The 23,503-nt window shown below is 40.7% G+C and overlaps 1 protein-coding gene across 12 annotated transcripts in view; it reads left to right on the forward strand.

The window, feature by feature from the left end:
• cadpsb (Ca2+-dependent activator protein for secretion b) overlaps positions 1-23,503 on the forward strand; it is a 66,543-nt gene that overhangs the window by 38,971 nt on the left and 4,069 nt on the right. The window contains exons 11-29 of one of the 12 annotated variants that reach the window (XM_080301715.1): positions 10-222; positions 5,617-5,753; positions 5,854-6,041; positions 6,465-6,623; positions 6,814-6,915; positions 7,015-7,078; positions 7,176-7,299; positions 9,546-9,578; positions 11,715-11,821; positions 14,568-14,597; positions 16,986-17,142; positions 17,258-17,399; positions 18,159-18,320; positions 19,610-19,765; positions 19,912-20,059; positions 20,166-20,240; positions 20,348-20,431; positions 20,688-20,720; positions 20,890-20,997. In XM_080301715.1, the coding sequence (XP_080157841.1) occupies positions 10-222; positions 5,617-5,753; positions 5,854-6,041; positions 6,465-6,623; positions 6,814-6,915; positions 7,015-7,078; positions 7,176-7,299; positions 9,546-9,578; positions 11,715-11,821; positions 14,568-14,597; positions 16,986-17,142; positions 17,258-17,399; positions 18,159-18,320; positions 19,610-19,765; positions 19,912-20,059; positions 20,166-20,240; positions 20,348-20,431; positions 20,688-20,720; positions 20,890-20,997 (2,222 nt within the window). The remainder of the gene's footprint in view (positions 1-9; positions 223-5,616; positions 5,754-5,853; positions 6,042-6,464; positions 6,624-6,813; positions 6,916-7,014; positions 7,079-7,175; positions 7,300-9,545; positions 9,579-11,714; positions 11,822-14,567; positions 14,598-16,985; positions 17,143-17,257; positions 17,400-18,158; positions 18,321-19,609; positions 19,766-19,911; positions 20,060-20,165; positions 20,241-20,347; positions 20,432-20,687; positions 20,721-20,889; positions 20,998-23,503) is intronic. The other 11 variants (XM_080301720.1, XM_080301716.1, XM_080301717.1 and 8 more) reach the window with 11 other exon arrangements.

A 23,503-nucleotide genomic window follows, 5' to 3' on the forward strand; every position in this document is an offset into this window, starting at 1 on the left:
CGTTATTAGGCTTAGATGGTGGCAGGGCTTTCTTCAATGCTGTGAAGGAAGGCGACACTGTGATCTTTGCCAGCGACGACGAGCAGGACCGCATCCTGTGGGTCCAGGCCATGTATCGCGCCACTGGCCAGTCCCACAAGCCTGTCCCACCCACTCAGGTCCAGAAACTAAATTCCAAAGGGGGTGCCTCAGCCCAAATGGATGCTCCCATTTCTCAGTTCTGTAAGTAGCCCAAAACACAACATAATCACCCAAGCAATAGCAGTTTTCATCCACAAAGCAGCGAAAGCTCTAACCCATAACTGTCTCACGCCATGCGCTCCACACTGCAGTCACAATACGTGCTGATAGAACTAACACACAAGCACGCACGCACATGCATTTATCTCTCACAGATCCCTCCAGCATCTGATGGACTTCCACTCATTGTCACCACTCCCACAGTGTGTAAAGGTGCGATTCCATGCTATTTCATCAGTCTGTTCTCAAGGAACAACCAACCTAAAAAAGACCTTATCATACAGAAGTAGGCCATGGCGTGCAAAGATTTTATGAAGATTAAATAGGTCACCATACATAAGATTTGAACATTCAAGCCTACTGGGGTTGAATTCAGACTGACAGTGCCAGGGTGTGCTGCTCTTGTCCGAACCATAGCCCTGTTTTAATACAGTTGCCAACTCTAGATGGCTGCTGCGAGGGCAGCTGTTATTCTGAGACAGTTTCTCAGATGGTCCTCATGTTGAAAATTTTAACCAATTTGTCACTGTACTTGCACTTCTAAGCAGTCCACAGGTCAGGTAGCAAAGTGAAGGTAAGACTGTCTACAGTAGTGTGGCATCTCTATCACCTTCTATTCTGACCGTCTCTTATGTCCCCTCCCTCCTCATTAAAGAAGGGAAAAATATATATTTTTGTAACTATAAAATCTAGAAGCAACATCTGTATTTATTCAAGTGGTTACTAATATGCAGTGAGTCATAATCACTAAGTTCTTATTATTCTTGTGCAAAGGTTTAAACTACCTTAAATTTGCCCATGAGAACACTAACACAAAGCTTATTTACTTACTAAATGTAAACTCACATGCTGCTTAACAATTCACAATAATAGATCCTGCTATTCAGAACCAAACACGACTTTTTTGTGTGCATCTTTTGACTCTTTGGGCTGAGAATAATTTCTTTTTCAATTGTAATGAGATTTTTTTTTTCTTAGAATAATTATGTAAATTTAATTGGCTTTAAATACAAATACAAAAAAAACAACCTCAGGGTTGCAATAATACTATTCAAAAGTGCAAAGCCCCAAGTTTACTCCACTCTTTTATAAAAGTATCAGAAGACATGAATTGGGTCACTCAATGCAAATCCTGTCACATGAGATTCTATGTTGTTTCTCCATCGGTTTTTTTGTCCAGTATGTGATCGTTCTTGTGGTTAGTTGACTCCTCTGATGCCAGCTGTTGCCATTCAAAGCCTCTCACAGTGGCACAGACCTCCTTCCCCTCCCTGAAACATTGTGGCACACCACGCGTACATGTTTCACCCCCTGGTGGTCTTGAATGGCACTGGGACCATAACATACACAGCCCTCCTGACTCTGCTGCAGTGAAAGGATGGAAAAGAAGAGTGCTATGAAGGTTCTGCAGCTTTAGTGCACATCAATAAAATGTTAAATAACACAGGTTTAGTCTGTGCAACAGCTTTCTGACATAATACTGCAAATAAATATGATAGAGTGTGAGGACATCCGATCAAAGGCCTTTATTTAAAAAAGAAAACCCCATATCTTGTCGTCTGTCCTTGACTGTAATATTAAAAGGGTTGTTTTCTTGACCTGACTCAGCTCCTCCAGAACACAGAAGACAATTTCTCTCGTGAGGCGTTTCTATCGACTCGGTGCGTTTTTTTGTTTTTTTTTATTTGTTCAAAAACAGATGGACTTGTGGAAATTGTAGAAAAAGAATTACATCATTGCAGAAAAGCTTCCATTTCTGGCTATAGCGGAAATATCAAGCGCAACAAAAGGCAATTAGAATCAGACAGTAAAGTGCAGTAGTGACAACAATTACTTGCAAAACGAGTAGAGTGCACCTTTAAAGTGTGCTTAAATTTGTTGCTATAATTGTAAGAGGTTGGTGATAAAAACCTGACCTTCATTTCATCCAGCACCTTCATAGTCTCTTTTTCTTCTAAAAACGATTCGGGCCACCTTTTACAGTTTCCTTTATAATGTAGGTGTTTGTGTTTGCCAGTGTCCCTTTTAAGAGTAAGCCTTGTGTTTGCTCTGTAATCAAACAAAGGGACAGTACTTACTGTGTAGCTCTTAACTCTTTAAGTAGCTGTCCATAACCAAGAGTAAACTGCAGTAGAGTGATGAGGATCGTAAGCTCTGTCTCCTTCCTCTGTCTCTGTCTGTCTGTCTCTCTCTCTTTCTCTCTCTTGCTTTCTGTCTCCCTCTTCCTTTCTCTAATATGCCTCAGCATCTGTTGTTCACATATCCTCACATGTACTCACACACCACCACCCACAAACTATCATGTTGGTATAGGTTGTTGTTTTTGAGTTGTGTTTTCTTCTTCATGCTTTGCCTGGACCCTTCTTAAGTAATGCAGCTGCTAGGTCAGGGTCTCTCGTGATTGCTCTCCTCCAGCCTTGTTGCTAGTCTTTATGTTATTCTGGTTTGTCCCTTCTTACCCTGCTGTCTTCTAGCTGGACTCAAGGGTAAGTGCTTCCCTGTAGCCGGCACAGCTCAGATAATCCCCGCCGATTATCTGACAAATGCAACGTCCTTTTCTCTCTTCTTTCCTTCTTCTCCTTTTTTTTCACGTCTCGCTTCATGTCTTAGATATTAGTTGAACCTTTTTGTTTTTAACAACCTCAGCTCTGAGGATGAAAGTATAAGCATCCATTCGTGCCAATATAGGATGCATGTATTTTATTCTTAGGAATTATTATTTGGCTCAATAATAGTTAAAGTTGATATCATAGTTGTTTCTGCATAATTGCCTTCTCTCTTTATTCTTATTGGTGGAAGGACCCCTCAGAGTAAAGCGATATCAGGCTAAAATGCGACGTGCTATTCATGAAGAAATGATTTCATAGTTTTGTATTACCAAGAATATTTAGTGTAAATATCTTATCAAAATCAAGAGCTGCAAACAACCCGATTCACAGACGAAACTGTAAAAGACTAATGTTTACATGTGTTTCTTTAAAGATAGAGATATGGATAAATTACGATGACAGCCTGTGTATGCAGTTGTTTCCCCAAAGTGTTTATGTTAATTATGCTTTACTTCAGAGGGCTCAATTGCTTTTAATTCTTTTTCTTTGAACTTTTCTTGACGAGAGTTGGCAAATATGTACGCGGAGTATTCTGAATGCCAAAGACAAGGAGTAGCTAATGCCGCCCCGTCTTATGATAAAATACTCCGGACTCCCACTCCTTCCTCCTACAGTAGATGGGCCTGTAGATAGAGGCTAGACCGGTAACTACACCTCCAGAAAGGAGCAATCTCATTTGATTTCTTTTGACTGCCCTTGTTTGCCTGAATAGGAGAACACCTGTGTCATGTGTCCATACTTTTGTACAAATACAGGAGTTTTCATTCATTTCCCCCATCTCCCAGAGAATGATACAGTTTTGCCTCTGTCGGCTTCATGCTATTTACCCATGTACTTGCACCAAAATTGTATTGCTACCCTATTAGAGTTCTCCGGTAGTGGTATGCCTGTTAGTGTGCTCTGTAGAGATCATGAATACACTGCAACATATTCAAGTATTGTCAACTTGCAAATGCGTAGAGAAGGGAAAAAAAGAGGAATGCATAAAAAAAATGATCAAAATTGCAAATTTGAAAATGGGTCTGCAGATGTGCATGACATAATTAAAAGCTTTACGAAAAGTCACACTGTTCTCCAGCATGTAATCATTTATAAATGTATGCAAAAGTACTCTCATATTTACTTTGGCAATTTGGTTATTTTATCTTGAGAGTTATAGTAATGTTACTATAGCATTGAGTGTTTTCTGGACTTAAACTCCATTTTTATTCCAACTAAAGGAAATGTAGCCCACTCTCTGTGTCTCATAGTCCAACACCTGACACCTTGTGCTCACTCTTTGGATGTTTTCTCAACGCCTCACTTCCTTTTTTGTCTGCCACAGTGTTTTCTTTGTCACCACTTTCCACCATGTTATTGTCAAATTGAAAGATTTTCTGACCAACCAGATCCTTTTTCATCCTGTCATCATCTCTTAACCAACGCTCCACTCATCTGTAACGCCGTTCACTGTCTTCTTTCATAGCGTTACCTTTATACATGATAACTTACTGCACCTGTCTTGTCCCTCCTCTCCTCTTCGCTCTGTTTCCCTGTTTTATTGTCCACATTTTACTTGTTGTCTTACAGGTTTTCTTTCTCAGATTGGATTAAAAATTTGCTAAAATGTACCTTCCTTCAGGTTCCTTTTTTGGCAAACTTCAGCTAAGTTTTAGCACCCACATTAAACCCTTCCCCTCTTCCCCCTTCACTGACCTGGAGGTTGATAGATGTCACTTGTGCTTTATTCAATATTTTCCTGCTCTACCACGATCAGGTCTCCGCTTCCCTCACCCACCCCCCAAAATCATCATCACTCATGTCAGTGTCTCTCGGACATGACACCTGTCACTCACACAGAGGACATGGCTGTGCCTCTTATCTATTTTGAAACATCTTCGTCCCCATCATTTTTTCCATTTTTCTCTTTGACAGCTTTAATATCTGCAGAACAAGAAATGACTGTTTTGGTTTAGAGGGTAGAAAAAAAAGATTATCCCACTAATGGTTTCAACACCCATTTTTACATTACTTCCATTCCATGTTTTTCATTTTGTCATTGTTTAATGTTACTAATGTCTTTCTTCACTTAGGGAGCAGGTTTAACATTTTGAAAAGTCCTCTTGTTACAGAGAAGGTTAGTGGCAAAAGCACTGTAGCAAGATAAACATTAAAAACCCAATAGAGCTCGAGTAGAGGTTCAGCATCCATATTCAGAGAGAAATCTGCAAATCTTAAGAATTTGTTTCTCAAAATAACTTTTTTTTTCTTTTGTTAGAACTGTTTTTTTACAGCATGTTCAAATGATTTCTCCTTTGCCATATTTGTGCCTTTTTTATTAGCACACGTGTCAATATTTATCAGGACCTGAGTGACAACAGTCGCGAATGGCAGAATCTATTGAATACATAAAGAAGAATGGATCTAATATTTTTTTTTACATATTATTTACAGCATTTCATCCAAACACCTTTTGGCTCTTTTAGGATTTTTTCCCCTGCAAAACTTTAGATGCATGAATGCACATACAGTAGAAACACTCGTCCCTTTGAGTTTAGCTTCAGTTTGATAGAATCTCATCCACCAATACAAGAAAACTCTTTACGCTATCTGACACAATGCAAGTTGACAATGTAAGCTGTAAGTGTTTATAATTTGCCCTTAGAAGTAGCCCAAAAAAAAAGCCTCCCTGGTGTTTCTCGTGTTGTAATGAAGACTGTTGCCCTGTGCCTCACTGATGTCGTCTCCTCTGAACCGTGTGCTTTTCCCTGTGCCTTTGGCCGGATAGACGCTGACAGAGCTCAGAAACATGGCATGGATGAATTTATCTCCGCTAACCCCTGTAGCTTTGACCACGCCTCGCTTTTTGAGATGATGCAGCGACTCACGTTGGACCACAGGCTCAACGACACCTTCTGCTGCCTGGTGAGTTTGTTTCCGCTCGTTGTCGCATGAATGACAGTGAGTGCTCTTTAGTCAGTTGTTATCAAGTAGTACACTGTGTGTCTGTGTTTGTGTGGTGTAGGGATGGTTCAGTCCGGGCCAGGTGTTTGTCTTGGATGAATACTGCGCAAGGAACGGAGTTCGGGGTTGTCACAGACACCTGTGTTACCTGCGTGATCTCCTGGAAAGGGCAGAAAATGGGGCCATTATCGACCCCACACTTCTTCACTACAGCTTCGCTTTTTGTGCCTCTCATGTCCATGGGAACAGGTGTGCGCTAAGTCCTTCTTTATGAAACATTATGACATTTATAAACATATTTACATTTTATGACTTTCAACCTTCATTTGTTACAAATTACACTTTGTCAGGCAAAGCTATGCCTCCTATGGATGCAGCAGTTGAGAAATTTAAAGATGCATTAACACAGGATAAGATCAGAACGGAAAGGTTTTGTTTCCATCAAATTATTTTTGTCATGTTTATGTTTTCTTAATTTTTTATGTTGTTGTACATTTTTTTGGCCTTTCTTTCTGTAATTTCATGTTATGTTGTTAATCAATTGCGTATCTCTACATATTTCCTTGTTTTCTACCACTTTCTTTGTTTTTTTTTTCTTTTCTCTCTGTCCTTTGTTGCCATAGTCTCTTACTGTCCATATTATTCATCCTCCCATGCATCTGTTAAAGTCAGAGAGGGCATCAGTTACTGGGGCCCACTGGGCTATGAGGTCCTAAAATCCCCAAAGAGCTCCCAAAGCCCAGATCCCCGTGCTGCCTCTAAACGAGCATGCATATTCAAGTTTAGAAAGAAAAAGGAGTCCAAAAATCCACTGATTCAAGGTGAAAACAGGTGAGACATGGTCATTTTTTCAATGTGTAACACTGGAGGGAACTCAAGAAAAAGAAAAAAAAAATCACTCAATCAGTTCCCTGGGGTGTGAAAGCTGTTAACCAGAGATTTGGGGGCTTAGATAAAGGGTTATATACGTTGGACTTTGGGGTTGCAGCTGGGTTAACGTTTGTGGGTGCGATCTTCATAGGCCAGACGGGCTGACTACAGTGATAGTGGATGAGAAGGAGCGCTTTGAAGACATCAAGGAGCGGTTGCGTGTGATATTGGAAAACCGGATTGTAAATTTCAGGTGATTGCCACCTCACTAAAACCAGATTACACCAAGTCACAAAACATCCCGGTTATTGGTATTTTTCTCTGTTATTAAATCTTCGGTCTTCCCTTGTAGATATTGTTTCCCCTTCGGTCGTCCAGAGGGTGCACTGAAGGCCACTTTATCTTTGCTGGAGAGGGTTAGTAAATGCTTAAATAAAAACATTTTATGAACAATGAAAAAGGTGCCCTCTGAAATATTGAGGTTCTGTGAGTCATCTTCGATGTGGCCTGCAGGTCCTGATGAAGGACATTGTGACCCCGGTTCCACCAGAAGAAGTTAAAGGGGTAATTCGCAAATGTTTGGAGCAGGCTGCTCAGCTCAACTACCAGCGGATTAAAGACTATGCTAAAATTGAAGGTAACCAGAACAACACAATTCACTGTCACATAATGACTGCTGGTATCAGGGTACAAATGCTATGCATCTGCTAAACATTCCTACTGATCATGAAGATGTCATGTTTTACAGACTCAGATTGAAGTGCCCAGTCAGTGGTTTGGTAGAAAACGGCAGAGTGAACAATCAGTATATCTCCATATGTTCTTTTTCTTCTGTAAGACTGCCTGTCATGTTATCAATTAATTTACACATGGTAAATTCACTTGGTATATGGTATATTTGTGTCCATATCCCAAATGATTTGTGGCAAATGATTTGTCACAGTCACTTTCTGTCTCTCAGTCCAATAACTCTCTCCTTTGTTTCAGGCCTGCTTTAGCTCTGTGCTGTTCTGTAGGTCAAGTTGGCTTTTGTGTAGAGGTGTGTGAGTAAAAATGCATTCAAATCCAAAGCCCTGAAATCTGTTGATGTGCCGATCTCTCTTTGTGCCTTGACTATTCGAGCTGTGTAGTATCCTGGCTTCTGACATTTGATGATTGGATTGTAAGTTCAGCTTAAATGACTCCCAGCTCCCAGTCGACACACACTCCCTCTCTTCCACTATCTTACTGTTAGCTCCAACCTCTCTGATACCTCCAGCTGACTCTGCCCGCCCCTCTTTACACTCCCTGCCTTGAAATACCAGCAGCTCTCCTGTCAACTGTGTCTTATGCTCTTGCTGAAGACCACTATCTTCTGCTCCCTCCCCTGTCTGCTCTGCTTTTTTTCCCCCCTCTCCACACAGATGTCACTTTTTCTAACCTCTCCACTATGTGATGAGTGGCTTCTAACCAAAGGAATGCTGGGATTGAATGCATACAAACCAGCATCAGCCTTGCATGTGCTTTGAGACATAACACGGCCTTTCTTTACTGGCATGGATTACATATGAAAAAATACATAAAGACATTTTAGGATGTCTTATTTCTTCCTCTTGCTGTGTCTATTTTTCAACATACCAGTTGCACTGACATGCACATTTACATAGAGATCTCTGATGTTGTTTATGCCTTGAAAGAAATCCCTCAGGGTGCTAAAGATACTAAGGATTGAAACCTTACTATCTTTTCATGCTGTGTGAATTTATTTCCACCTGTCCTTGTGAGGCATCTGATTCAAATTTTACCAACGATTTGACCTTATTATTGGGCCTCCTGCCCAACAGATTGTCTCCTTCACCTGGACAGCCCTCTTCCCATCACCCTCTGACCTCTAGACTTCCCCCTTCTGACCCCATCCTTTTGCATGCCCCGATCCTTTTTTATAGGGAAAAAGAGGGAAATGTTTGAGCACCCTGTCTTCTGCTTGGCATCTCAAGTGATGGATTTAACCATCCGTGAGTACCTTCATCATCTCTTCCCATTCCCCCCCTCATTCTTTTAAGCGCACCTTCACCTCATCCCCTCCCTTCTGCCTCTTCTCTTTCTCCAGAAATGTTGCTCCTGCCATGCTTGTTTTTATCTGTGCCTTTGTCTGTGAGAGTGAGTGGGGAGTGCACCAGTCGAGAGATCTGAGCAGTACCACACAGAATCAGTAGGGGTCCATTTTTTTGCACCATCTGTTTGTGATGGACATGAATGAGCGGTCTGGTCTGTAAGCTTCTTTCTTTTGGTTTGAAGCCCATTCCTTTGACTTGAATGCATTTTTATATTGCTTACATTGGTATCTGTTTTCAGTCATTTGGTCTGATCATGTGTCAGTGGTGTGCTGTGCCGAACAGGTAGGCTTGTTTGTCACCGTGTCTCCAGTGACAGTGAAAGAGCATCTGTTGACAGAGCTATTGAATGGGAACAACAGGATAGAGTGTATGGATGTAACAGCTCCAGTTTGTGTTTTAACTTGACTCAGGTCAACTCAAGTCACTCAGCGTGTCCTGTCTACGGTCCTTTAAGCTGTTTGTGTCCCCTACCTGTTTGCAATAGTCGAAGCTTTGTCTGTTTGTTAACAAAAAAACCATCTTATCACTTTTTTTTAAATTTTCCACAGGCTACTGGTTCAGTGTTTCTATTTTTTATTGTGTGTTTGTGACGTTTGTCTGTTGCCCAGAAGCGTCAGTCCCTGGAGCTGAAAGTGTCCCAGCAGATTCATTTAAAGGGTCACGTGGCGATGAACAACAAGCCTGAGTTCCCCCAAGCCCCCATCCCCTTTCGTGAAAATAACCATAGAGCCGTGCTAATTCTAAACATCTCCTTTTTATCTTTTCTCTCCCCTTTTTCTCGCTGAAGTTGAGAAAGGTCAAAAGGATCAAAAGGATCCAGGTGAACCCATGTTTAGCTTATGGTTTATCTATAGTGCACACTTACATTTACATATACAAATACACCCACACCTTACACACATGTTTACTGCAAATCAGTGTAAGACATATGCATGCATTTACCATTAGCACATCTTCTATACACACTTTAAATATTGTACAAGTTCTCAAATGTCTTGGCATGTCTTAAAAAAGCAGTAAATCTGTAGAGATTGTACTACTTTATATTTTTCCAGATTCAAATCTGGAGCAGTGAATTATACGGCTGAAAATGTTATTCTCACTCAATTCAAATGTAGTGTACTCACACTTGAATAAAGGTGAACAAGTGTGTTTTTCGGTAGACATGTTAAGACACCATCAAAACCATAAAGTAATGCAATCTCTTACATATGGTCCTATATTTTTATCTACATTATAATGTAATTTAAAAAGACATAAGCAACACTTTAATGCAACCTCCCCCCCTCCCCCCCCCCCATCACACAAATTAGCATACATTTTCACCACAGGCCACACATGAAAATGAGCTCATTATATAAAGATATGCATTATGGGGATTTTTGTCTGGGAGTAAAGTAAAGCAAAGATGTAGCACAGATGCTAAAGACAACCACAAAACCTCAAGTATAAGAAATTTGAGACATCTGAAACCATCCCAAATATCCCCATTGCCTCCCAGTCAGGAGGCCCTGGGTTTAAACCTGGACAGGGCCATTCTTTGTGGAGTTTGTATGGCTTTCTCTTGGAGCGCATGTGCAATGGAATAAAAAAGCAACAACAAAACAAACAAAACTTTGCTCCTCTTTAAACCATATTATATCTAATTCAAACCCTCGTGATCAGGCATTATTAGAAGTCTTAAATATTACTTTACAGCTCAGTTCCCTCTATGTGGCATTTGAAAGTGTAATCTCTACTGCTAGCTTAGGGTTCCTTCATTTAATTTTTCACCAGGCTCCGAAAAAAATATTCATTTGGCTTGAGCAGCAATACCTGCAGAACCCTAAAATAATAATGAAAACAGCAAAAGGCTTCCAGTTAGAACTGCCGACTGCAGACTTCTACTGTTTTATGTAGAGTTATGTATTTATGTGCTTTTGATTTCAGATCTGTGTAGCCATTCAGTTCCATGTTCAAAATATGTCATGCCATATAATCACAGTGTTCAAGGAACAACTCCATTTCATGACACATATCTGTTTTTATCAGATCGTTCTGCCGACAAAGGTACGAGCAAGTGATTTGGAGCTTTTGCTAATCATAGACCAAAGTCACCAGCTGATAAGTGAGGAACAGCTTTCATGAGCACATAAGCACAGTTTAAGAGAAATCCAAAATCAGCACGCTTGTAAAAAATATTCATTACCTTCAGGAATTTCATCAGATAATTGGCAACTATTTTATTAATTTGATCCAAGCACCTGCCTTTTTATAAAATTAGTTCTAACAAAGAAAACTATGAGCCAGCCAATGTGTGTATTATTATATTGAGATCAGATTACTTATAAAATAATATATATTTAAGAAGATTCTTATACACTTGTTGGTCTTAAGAAAAAAAGAATTACAGAAATATGTATAAATGTCCCTTTCATGTAGTTCTAGCCACGAGTGTTTGTAGAGAACCCGATCCTTATTAGACATCCAGTACTATTAGCTTTGAATTAATAATCTCATCCAATCAGATAACTTCAAAGAGAAGGAATGAATAATTTTTACTGTGCGTGTTCACAGAGTATTTTTGGCCATGAGACAGCTCCTTATACAGATGGCTTATTCAGTACCGCTACACAATATGCATGTTTTCAATGCTGCATTGCACCTCCATCTCAGCGCCTCTATTCCTGTGTCTGATACTCCTCCAACATGAGTCTGATTATCCCATAAATGCATCAACTCTGTTGCTTTATGTCATGCAGCCCAAAATGCATACACAGTAAATAAGAACACGCTTTACTTGTTATGGGGGGTATGGTAGGTAAACATCACAGCGTAAGTGCTGTGTTTATACTTTTATTAAACGGTCAAAAATATAAACAGAAAAAAAAAATCTTTTGAATAGTCATAAAAATCCCCCTGGAATCCTCTGTGCTTGACTAACCACTCATCCCTCACCCTCATCCTTTTGTCTCAGAGAACGTAGGCCGCTTAGTCACGCCTGCCAAAAAGCTGGAGGAAACAATTCGCCTGGCGGAGTTAGTCATAGAGGTCCTCCAGCAGAACCAGGAACACCATGCGGAGGTGAGTGAGAACCCTCTCCTCCTCTCCTCCTCAAAGCACTTTCCCTCTATGCTCTCACTCTTATCTCACTTGCCCCACAGCAGGGAGCTAGCCTTATTATCAATCCTCTATAAATAAAGCTGCTTTCATCTATGGGTAACTAAAAAAAAAAGGAAAAAACTTTCAAAGATTAATTTAATTTCGGAAAGCTCTAATTGGTGTTCAACGGACCATCGCCACATGGAATCAGAGGGCCATGTTTGAGGGTAGACTGTAAATTAGACAGAAATGGTACAATGGCATCTTTTTTGCTGTGATGACAGTGCATTAGTTTTACATAAGTTGTTAAAACGATAGTATTATGTTGAGGATACTCCAGTATAGATGTTTGGCTAGAAGAAAAAACACAAGGTGAAACAAGTTAATGCGCATTTTCATGGCTTCTACTGCGCTGCTTCCCTTTGGTCACACACAACAAGATCACTTATAATAAACCTCAGGCCTTACACTGAATTTAAAGTAGTAAGTAAAACACATTGTTCCCAAGAAAACTGATCTTTGTGAAATTCAATTAGATGCTTTTATCAATAATACTAAACTGCCATAGTCTGTATTGTAGTGTGTTTTGTGACTCTACCAATGAAAAACAAAAACATTACCTGATTTAAATATGGCTGTTATCTTCTCCAGCGCCGTCTCCTTGTACGCTTTAGGCACCGGCATGTTTAGATTGCTCCCTTGCAGTCCACCATTGTGTCAAAATGGTCAAAAGCCTTTAGCTTGAATTGCATTTTGTGGAAGAGGCCAGAGTTACAGGGACCTAAGTCTGGCAAGCTGGCTTAGCGGGGAGCAACAATCGAAAGCATTAACATTTAAATTCTGAGGGATGAATTCAAAGCTGGTGAATTTTTAAAAAGGAAGCATACTCCTGCTCAGGGCTGGACTGGGACACAAAATCGGCCCTGGCATATTTGGTCCAGGCGTCTCCCTCGCTGTGGTCCCTCCTCGTGCACTTTTTTACGAGGAGGAGTTGACGGTGCAGCAGCCCCGACAGCTAACATGTCGGTTAATTTTGCTGCATTTATTTCTATTTTTCTGTCTCAGCATTTCAGCTCCACTTTTTCGCTACCTCATCAACACTAAGCTACTTGGGCGAATGTAGAGGCGGGCTTGGTAGTTAAGACATTTTATTGGGCAATACAGTGGCAGTAATGAAGCTGAATGAATGGGCTGCTGTCAGTGCTTGTGGGGCCAGTGTGCAGCGGTCTTTTAGTTGCCCCATTGGTCCAAAAGTGAGTCGGCCCACTAGGAAAATGCCCGGTATGCCAGTTTACCAGTCTAGCCCTGCTCTTGGTCCTGCTCCTCACCCGATGAGCCACCTTCAGTCTTGTTGTCTGTTGGCTCTTCCACTGAAAACTGTTTTTTCTTCTCTGGGTTGTACTGAAAAGCCAGCTCAGTAATGAGTCTCGACAGGTTGAGGTAGTTTGACACAAAAGTGCAAGTTTGAGATTTGCGGTGAAAGGCTTTCCAGAGGTGCACAGGTAAAAAGCCTTCAAGGAGAGATCACCACATTTAAATCAGATAATGTTTTTGCTTTTTCTTGGGGGAATCGTGAAAGCCATGTAAATGAAACCTGAGAGGTTTAGATGGGAATTCACATAGCCACATGTGAAGTATTTCAAAAAGGTTCAAAAGCCTAAAAAACTGACATGTATGGGTTTAAATATAAACAGAGCATTCTAAGTTGTAAGTTCAAATAGGATTTTATGTGAATAAATATAGTCTTAAAGAAAAGATGTGTGTTGAATAAATCTAGTGGAGTCACAAGTATAATACATCCCAGTGAAATGGAGTGGAGTGGAGGTATAAGGTAGCATAAACTGTAACAACTCAGTCAGTCTTAATTTCACCAGTTTATTCCAATGGAGTCAACAAAGATATACTGCTGTTTTGACATTTAGCATATTTTTGTCCCAAATAAAATGGTGAAATTGACATTAGTTAACTTTTTACTTAAACACAGTCTTTGCTACTGTTTTACCTTTAGATCTGTATGGCTTTGGTTTAGCACTACAAGCTAATGGACATGTTCTCATCCCAGGGTGTCAAACACTGCTGTCCTGTCTAATTCTGCTATATATGTTTGCAGATATATGCAAAAGTTCTTCTTTGTCAAATGTGCCGTGACACACGAGCTCTAGCAATACAGGACACCTCCACAGATCCTCCTTTAAAGAAACCAATTTGGCATTAAGTGATTGGAGGAGTCTTTGTGGAGCAAATCACTTTGGTTTGTGAGCCATTTGCGCTTTGTGCTTTGTTTTGCTTGTTTTTCACTAACTAATTTTAAGCATTTAGGCATAAAAATCGACTCGGTTAGAAGTAGGAAGAGATCTCACTTTGGATTTTGCCCCTTTACAACTGTGCACACTGACAAATTGCACTTACCCAGTGGGTTTAACTGTGATACGAGTGTCATCACCAGTCAACACCTTGCGCATATCTCAATATATTAACAGCTTTTGACAGAATGGTAGTATTTGGCACTCTGGGAATGAGAACAAGCTGAACCAATATTCAAGGAAGGCATCTCCTTTTAAAAATCCATCTAGCTTCCTTATTCCATCGTGTTGGCGACTTTAGACATCAAGCTGATGGAAAGCATGATGAACATGTGCAGCTGTGTAGATCTGAAGGTGATCCAAATGTGATCTTAGAATATACAGATAAAGCAGATTTACTGTATCTCTCTGAATATGCTTGACAGGCGGCAGTCACAAGTTCTGGAGATCAATCGGTACAGTATTTTTTTTTCTTTTTTTCCTCTTCAGTCCCCATCACGACCCTCCTGTATGGCATGTGCGCCACTATGGCAAGAAGCACGTTTCTAGACAGAGAATGAACTCAGTGGGTGGGTTTGTAGGCACAGAAGTGAGAGCAAATCTGTTTAAATATAAATTTTTAAAAAAACACTTTAGCTTGCACAACATAATTGTTATCATAAAGCATGTTCATCGGGCCATAAAGAGGTTTCCTTTCTATCCTAGCATGCTGAACCAGTAAATTTCCTAAAGTATGCTCCATGTGAACCTTTGAAGTTTGATCCTCCATAAACATTTGTTTCCCCTCCATCCAGCAGTTAATTTCACAGTCCGCACCTGTTTAAGCATTACTTCTCCAGCTTCTCCTCTTCCATCCCTCTCTGCTGTCTATTCTCAGTTTACAAACCCTAACAAAGAAATGCTTCAAAAATACATTATTGTTCTGAACATCTTCCTGTATTCTCACTGTCATATGATTGGTGACTGCCCAAGCAGGGAAAAGAGGTATGTAGTCAAGTTGAATGAGAAACTCCCGTAATGCTCTGTGCATGTCCAGTAGATGATTCTACATCTCTCCCCTAAGCAAACTACACCCCCTTTAAGACTGGTCCCTTGACATGGTTGCACTGATACAGCACTAGAGTTTGTTTTGGCTGAACAGTGGGTCTGCCGTAGATTTCTCAGGGTCCTGTATGTGTTCCTTAACCACTAACAAAGGTTGGAGGCTACTCTGCCTGGTGACCTTTGAGCCTTTCCCCTTCCCTGTTGGAAGCTATTTACTGTCCTCCCCTTTAGCTGATATAAGAGTATATATCCTTGAATGCGATGGAGAAGAGCCTTGTTTGCTGCCTGTGTTTCTGACATTAGAGCTATCATGATTTTTAAACGTTTGAAGTGGACAGGTAAGTAGGAAGGTAAGTACGGTTCTGACTGCTGCTGTGGTGGTTAAATAAGGTGGTCGATTAACAATAAACAGCAGTAAAGTAGAGCATGCAGCATAACTTGGAAAAATTCAGCTTCATTAATTGAACTTGGCAATATGTTAGTCTGAATGATAAGCAAATAAGCCAAGCCAAGACTGCCAGCAAAGCAACTACTGTACCTCTGCTGTCAAAGGGTGAGAAAGTCCTGACTGTGCTAGAAAAACGATCCGCTGAATCTCAGACACCTACTTAACTAATTGGAACAGACACACTCCAACACTAGAGATGCTGTATGCTGCAGTCTTTGGTGTGTCTAGACAGTGATGTGCATGAGACACATTCACATCTAGTGGGCTATGGGTTTGTTGGTGATGTGAATGGTGGACCCCCTCATCTCTCAGCTGGAGAGAAAAGCATGCAGGGAGATCCACGTTTGCATGAGAAGAGCACCCTAGATGTAAAGATACTGTCATGAATAGAAGGCACAAAGATGCAACCCCACTGTGCAAATCTTCTCCCAAGTATAATCTGGATTTGAATTCATGTACCAATTAGGAAGAGCTGTGGATTTGATCTAGTTGTATGCCATGGAAAACATACACAAGCACACAAGCTGACAGCTGTGATAGAATTTCTGTTCATTTGAAAGGAAATACCCGGCAATTACAGAATTCACACACGGCACGGAAAAGTCATTCGGTATCCACAAATATAACCAAATATCTTCTCAAATTAAATAACAGGGGACGTCTAATGGACACCTGTAACAGAGAGAAGCAGCTGGACTGCTCAAAGGTAGTAAATCAGTCTTCTGGCAACTCTGTTTACACTCAATTTTAAAATGCTAACCAGATCACAGATAAACAAATGCAAATAGCTACAGGCAGGTTTTGCAATTACTGAAATCATTTGAGAGGGTGGTCTGTGGTGCATTCGGCTTTATATGTTTTCTACTATAACAGGAAATGTATCATCAATGCTTGGTTGAGAAAGAGAAGCGCTAGGTTATACAGTGATGCTAGCAAACTTGTGCATATGAATACTGTGTGACCTGCCAATTAGTGTAGGTAATACAAAAAGCCCACTTAAAAACCAGGAGTGTGCCCTGCCTCTTACCCTGTGCTGTGAGACCCTGGTAGTCTAGCTGCTTCCCTCTGTTTCAAGTGTTTAAACTAAGTAAACCCAACCAGCTTCTGACTTTAGCTTCATATTCAAGTGTTACATCCAACGTATGAAAAATCAAGTCCCAGCAAGAAAGGGTAAGGATATTTGCCGAAATGCCAAACTATTCTCTCAACACACCAAACATGCATCAACCCAGTGGTATTTCCTTTTAAGAGCGATACTGTCCAGTAGTGTTTATTATTCCCTCCTTTCCCTCTCATCTTTTAACAAGAGGACTTGTTCACCTGTTTGCTTTCCCTCCTGCTGTGTCTCTAGGCATTTGCATGGTGGACAGACCTTATGGTGGAACATGCAGAAAACTTCCTGGCCCTCTACGCCATCGACATGGATGCCGCTCTGGAGATCCAGTCACCTGAGAGCTGGGACAGCTTTCCCCTTTTCCAGCTGCTCAATGACTTCCTCCGGACAGATTGTAAGTTCATGCAGTTGGCCCATCTTTATGTTTCAGCTACCTTCAGGTATTTTCATCTAAAAAAAAAAAAAAAGTATGATATCCTTTTGTAACACGCTTTTTTCCCCCCTCATAGATCATCTGTGCAATGGAAAGTTTCACAAACATCTTCAAGATCTGTATGCTCCTCTGGTGGTTAGATATGTGGATCTGATGGAGTCCTCCATCGCACAATCAATTCACAAGGGCTTTGAGAGAGAGTCCTGGGAGCCTGTAAAGTAAGGAGCTTCCGTCTTTATAGCTAGGCTGTAGGATGGCTGGAGATGCAAAGCTTTTTTATGCAGATGACAGACTGACTGACTGTGTGGAGGCTGAAAAATCTGGTAGCGCAGCTGTAATGTTCATCCAAGCTTCCTGTAGCTTCACTTTTAAAGAACGAGCCAAGTGTGGGCTGAGCAACCTCTTTATCCTGTAGAAGAAATTGGTTTTTCTAGTCTGAAAATAGTGCTTGATTAATGTATGTCTCACCAATTCTCGCCGACACATTGGGGTCAGGGCAAAACATAGTATCCCTGTTGTTCTGTGTGTGAACTAACATTCATGACGTGTGCTTTGACATGTTACCAGAAAAAAATTTGCCTCCAGTGTGTTATGTTGCTACTTTATTTGTTGTGGCTTTAATATGTCTGCTTTCACATTTTCCTTTCATTGCAAAGATTATATTTAAAGTGTATTAAGGTAACCTGTATTTTCTTGGTCTTTATTCGTGTTCATTTTTTGGGTTTTCGGTATTACTTTGCTTGTCTCTATCGCTGCATTTAATACTTTATGTGTGTGTCCAGCTCTCTTTACTCTTGAGTATTTTTGTAAAATGTGAGTCTTTGACAGTTACCGTCCCTTTTATGTGCGTTACTCTTTGTTCCAGTCTTCACATATTTTCAGATTTTACTTTTATGATGAGTGTTACATTGCTTTCTGCAGCTCCCACGCCACTGTTATGGATTCTTTTTTTTTCTTTTTGTCTGTCTTTTCTGCAGGAGTTTAACAAGTAATCTGCCCAATGTGAATCTACCAAATGTGAACCTCCAAATTCCCAAAGTACCAAATCTGCCAGTGCCAGTAGCAGGACTATCAGTTAACCTTCCACAAATGCCTAGCTTTTCTACCCCGTCATGGATGGCTGCTATATATGACTCTGAGTGTGTATTCAACTAGTTCACTTTAGATTTACTGAGAAAGCAGTGATAACTTGGTATGAAGATGCCCATGAGTAAGGACAATTAAAAAAGATTTGCCAAATTTTGAAATTGTAGCAAAAAATGTAAATGAAGTCGAAACTGACATTTAAATTCAACAAAATCTGAATCGGTTTTCTCCTGTGAATACTTGCCACTTATTGCTGTTCATGTTCATGCCAAGGTCACTGAGAGGTGTTAGAGTAGATGGGGACGTGCTTTCTAAAATGAGAGGCTGTAATGCTCTCATTTGTCTCAACATGCATGCTGTTGAGCTGAGGTGTGGAGATACAGGCTGAAAAAAAAAAAACGAATCAAGCAAAAAAAAAAAAAAAAAGTAGTTCTAAGGCTATTGGAGTTCTACCGTGCAGAAAATGTTCCCCATTTGAAACATCAAGATCTCCATTGTACAAAATGTGTATCTCCCCAGAGTTGTTGTCCACAAACATTTGCTCTAGTGATGCTTAGCGAATTGTAGATTGTACATGGCCGTAGGTTCATCTCTGACCTTGACCACCTGCTAGTAGTCTGATTGGGAGGGCAGACAGAGCGGTTCGGAGTGGAGATGATAAAGTGTAGAGGCTTAGAGGCAGGAGTTCAAACCTCTCCGCCTCTGTTTTTATCTCCTTTCCTTCCTCACTCTAAATGTAACACTTTTCCCAATCAGCTCTACTCAGGATGGCTAAAAAGGTCTGCATGGTTTGTTTGATAATCCTTCCAGGGGTCCCACCAGCCTGGGGACATGGATGTTGAGAGAGGGCCTGTGATGAGTGAAGCCAATTTGGAGATTTTTTTAAAATGTTTTTTGGACACTGACTATAAATGCCTTTTTTTTTTCTTTCTTTTTTTTGCACGCCCTCCCTCACTTCCTCCATTCCCTACTCCTTTGTGTGATTAGCTACTGTATCTGCAGTGACTTTACCTGCATGTGGCCACTTCACATACCAGTCAATAATCATACTCTGTAGCATGGTTATTGATCTGTTACAGTAAACCCTTCCCGCTCCTTTTTCGCCCATAAACTGACTGTCCAGAAACTCCTGAACAAACAGGAAAGGAGACACGTAGGTGGACCAGTCAGTATATGGCCAGAGCAAAATTGTGTTAAAAAAAAAAAAGTGTAGCGGCACAGCATCCACCTCTGCTCCTGCCACTACAACCCCCACCCCCTCCAAACCTTTAATCCCCCCCCCCCAGGTAACAGGTTGACATTTGTCTTCTGACCTGTGTATGTGTGTTTGGGTCAATGGCAGTAATGGCTCCGGGACATCGGAGGACCTCTTCTGGAAGCTGGACGCCCTCCAGACTTTCATCAGGGACCTGCACTGGCCTGAGGAGGAGTTTGCCAAACACCTCGAGAGCCGCATCAAGCTCATGTCGAGCAACATGATCGAGAACTGTGTCAAACGGTGTGTATTTGTGTGACTGTGCGGGAGATGATGACAAACTGCGAGAGACACAAAAGCTCCAAAATGCAAAGAGTTTGTTTTCTGCATAATGAACATCTGCAGCACATTTTCATTTTAGAGTGTATCATTTTTAATTTGCACTGCAGCACCAGGATGGCATTTGAGTCCAAGCTGGCAAAGAGCAGCAAGTCCACAGATTTCCGCATCTCTCCAACATTATGCACCATGTTCAACGTGATGGTGGACGCCAAGGACCAATCAGCAAAATTGTGTGCTATGGAGATGGGCCAAGAGGTAAAAACTTCATCTGGGGCAATGATTGCATGTTGGACAATGAGGCTTTGTGCTTTTAATTTGCTGACGTGAATACTTTTGTTGGAAATTCTTCTGCTTTCCACAGAAACAGTTCCACTCCCAGATAGACGAGCTGATTGAGGAGAGTGTGAGGGACATGATTCAGCTTCTGGTTGCAAAGGTGCAGCTTCATATCAGCTTACTTTGATAACAATAGTAGAAAAAAATTTAACTTGACTTTTTTAAAATATGATTATTAGATTGTTCATGATTCCTCTCGTTTTTCAGTTTGTTGCCATATTGGAGGGAGTGCTGGCCAAAATTTCCAGATATGATGAAGGCACTCTCTTTTCTTCATTCCTTTCATTCACGGTAAGATTTTTCTTTCTTCAGTCCCTCAGTTTATTTTTCTTGAAAGTATTCTTTAAAAAAATTCACTTTATATTCTGAAAAACTGAATGTATTTCCTGAAAGCCTGCTTTTTTTTGTCTCATGGGGGGTTAAAAAAGGGTAAAAGAACTCTAGTTTTGTATCTTTAATAGTAAAATATTCCAAGCCCTAATGAATCTGACGATAATTAACATTTCACCTTTCAGCCACTGTTTGACGGTTTTGTTTCGACTTTCAGGTGAAAGCTGCTTCAAAATATGTGGATGTACCTGTAAGTTTAACAGCCTCCGACTTTCCTGTTTTGTTTGTGAGCATTTAGAGCTGAACAAAATATCATCTGAGTGATTTTGTTCTACCTTTTTGAAGACAGTAATTATTGGTACAGCCGCTTGTTTGCTCTTCTCCTGAGTCGTGACCCTATTCTTTGTCTGTTCTTATAGAAACCTGGAATGGATGTAGCTGACGGCTACGTGACCTTTGTGCGCCACTCTCAGGATATGCTTCGTGATAAGGTCAATGAGGAGGTGTATATAGAAAGGTTATTTGATGTAAGTAAGATGCCGTCTCCTCCTCACAAAAAGGGAGGGGCCTTCCAAAATGTGGCAAAACAACAGGGCAGAGAGGGATAAGTCCCATTTTGAGACCAGGAAATGTATTTCTGCCTGGAAGAAGAGGCTTTTCTGATCCCTTCTCGACTTTTCTGTCTCTCTGTCTCTTTTCTTTCCGAATCTCAGCTGCCCTCTGCATTCTGGTGTGCATTGCCACAGTGCTTTTGGGCCTTTGTGTATTAAAAAATCAAACTTTTACTTACCAAAGAGTCCATAAAAGCATCCTCAGAAAGGATTATCTAAAGCAGTGCTCTCTGTGGAAAGAACAGAACTGTCCATACTGATCATACGCCAGGACACCAAGTTCTTGTATTTTTTAAGTCACCACTGTCCTCTGCTTTCAGATGCTTTCCACACAAAACATGTCAGCCTCCTGAATGAAAATAAAAACCCACTCAGTCCTTTTGTCGTCAGTCCACAGTGAAGCACCTGTGCCGTTTCTGTGTGTGAAATGAAAACGCTGGGTGAATGATGCACTGCTGGACGGGCCTGGGTCAATCTGAGAGGCTGACATGGCAAATACCCTTGATCTGTTAGAACAGTGGTTCCCAACCACCCAAGGAAAATGCGATCAGTCATGACGATGATGATAAATATGAACAGAAAGGAGACATCACACCCCCCTTTTTTTAATTACACCCCGAGCAGTCTGTTGCGCAACTTAGACTGAGGTGAGTGAACAGCAGTGTAAGCATAAACCAAATTTCATCATTTAGATAAAATGCAAGAGAAAGATGAAAATAGATGCACTGGTAGTAAAAATGATAACCTGCAACAGACTTTTCAGTCCTAAAGTGCAAATTTATCTTTGTAACACCTTTTAAATAAACATTGCAATTCAAAGCATCCCCCAGGAGAAAGTAAAAAGGGGAATAAAATGAACACAAAATGAAAACATGCTTTGAAAAAAAAAGCTAAAACTGAATAAAAAACAGAGTTCGGGAGTCGAAGGTATTGGGAAACAATGCATGTTTGACTCATTAATACTTTAATAGGCAATTACAGATCGCTTTATCTTTTAATAAAAATGAATTCAATTCATGCTTATTTATGTATCACCAAATCACAGCAGTAGTCAGCACAAGGCTCTTTATATAAAAGTAAAGACCCTACATCGATGTACAAAGAAACCCACTGATCCTCTGCGAGGAAGCACTTGGCGATAGTAGTGGCAAAAAACACAACAATAAAAAAAAAATTCTCTTTTAACACAAGCAAACCTCCAGCAGGGCCAGGCTCAGGGAGGGGCAGCCATCTGCTGCGAACAATTGGGGTGAGGGGAAAGAGAAACGAAGGGCAACGAGACATGACAAACAACAAACCGGACAAAGCACAAAAGACTAAGCTTTTTCAAATATAAATATAGTCCTAAAAACAGCACAAACGCCTTCTCCCTTTTCTATTGTTGTTTTTACACAATTGATGAGAACAGATGATGAATGACTTCCACCTGCTCGGACCAGGTTTGCACTTTTATGCTCTGGGGGCATTAATAGATCTACTTTAGCTTTCTATTGTTAGTATTCTGAGGTCCGAGCCATTTTTAGTCAGTTTTATGTAACTCCCACGCTGCTAAACTGCAGCTGAACTTCCACACGGCTGTTTCCATTGCCTCCAGGGATTTGAAACATTAATGAAAGCAACCTAAGAAGAAAACATGATGCAGGTTAAAAAAGTATAAGGTCTAATGAGGGTTCATAAAAAGGCATGACTTGGATGTGAATTGTTGGGAACCAGTGTGTTACAGGGGGAAGAGAGCACTGTCTTACCAAACATAATCCTAATGGGATACATTGACATAAATGTGTCCTCCATGTGTGATTCAAACAACACATAATGCTGTGATGTGTCTGCTTCATGTCATTTAGAACCTGTTTGTAAAGACCTGTGTCTCCACAGGCGTGTGATTGCTTTGTGTGTCTGACAGATTCTCAGTTCTTTCTGTGAGGCAGTGACGTCACGTTTTTATGTCTGACAGACAATGGTTTTCTATTTTTGTGCCAGATGAATATGACTTTTTTTTTTAATCTTCTTTTTTATTTGGAGCCAGGAGTGATGCTGTTGTGAAGTGGGTTTTGCTTTTGTCTTTGAGGTCCACACTGGCTCCCCTGTCTCCGTGTGTCCTTAATTTTTTCTACTGTGGAGCTTTTTACCCCCTTGTGTCCCCCGTGTGGCCCCAGAGTGCCCAACTGAGATCCTAGTCAGCACCGTTGTGTTGAAATTGACTTTTTTTTGTTTTGTTTTGAGCTGTGAGTGTTTCAGTTTTAGCAAGTTCGAAGCCGTCAATGTTTTTTTCCTTTTGATTTGAATGCATTTCCATTCATTCATTTGCATGCATGTGGAAGTCGTTCCTAGACGCTGCATAGGCTCTACTTTATCTCTCTTTCTTACGCTGATTTATTTCAATCCTTTTAATCTCCTGTTTTCTGATTAACTTCATTCCTGC

This window comes from Astatotilapia calliptera, chromosome 5, assembly GCF_964374335.1.
Source record: "Astatotilapia calliptera chromosome 5, fAstCal68.1, whole genome shotgun sequence".
Taxonomy (NCBI): Eukaryota; Metazoa; Chordata; class Actinopteri; order Cichliformes; family Cichlidae; genus Astatotilapia; species Astatotilapia calliptera.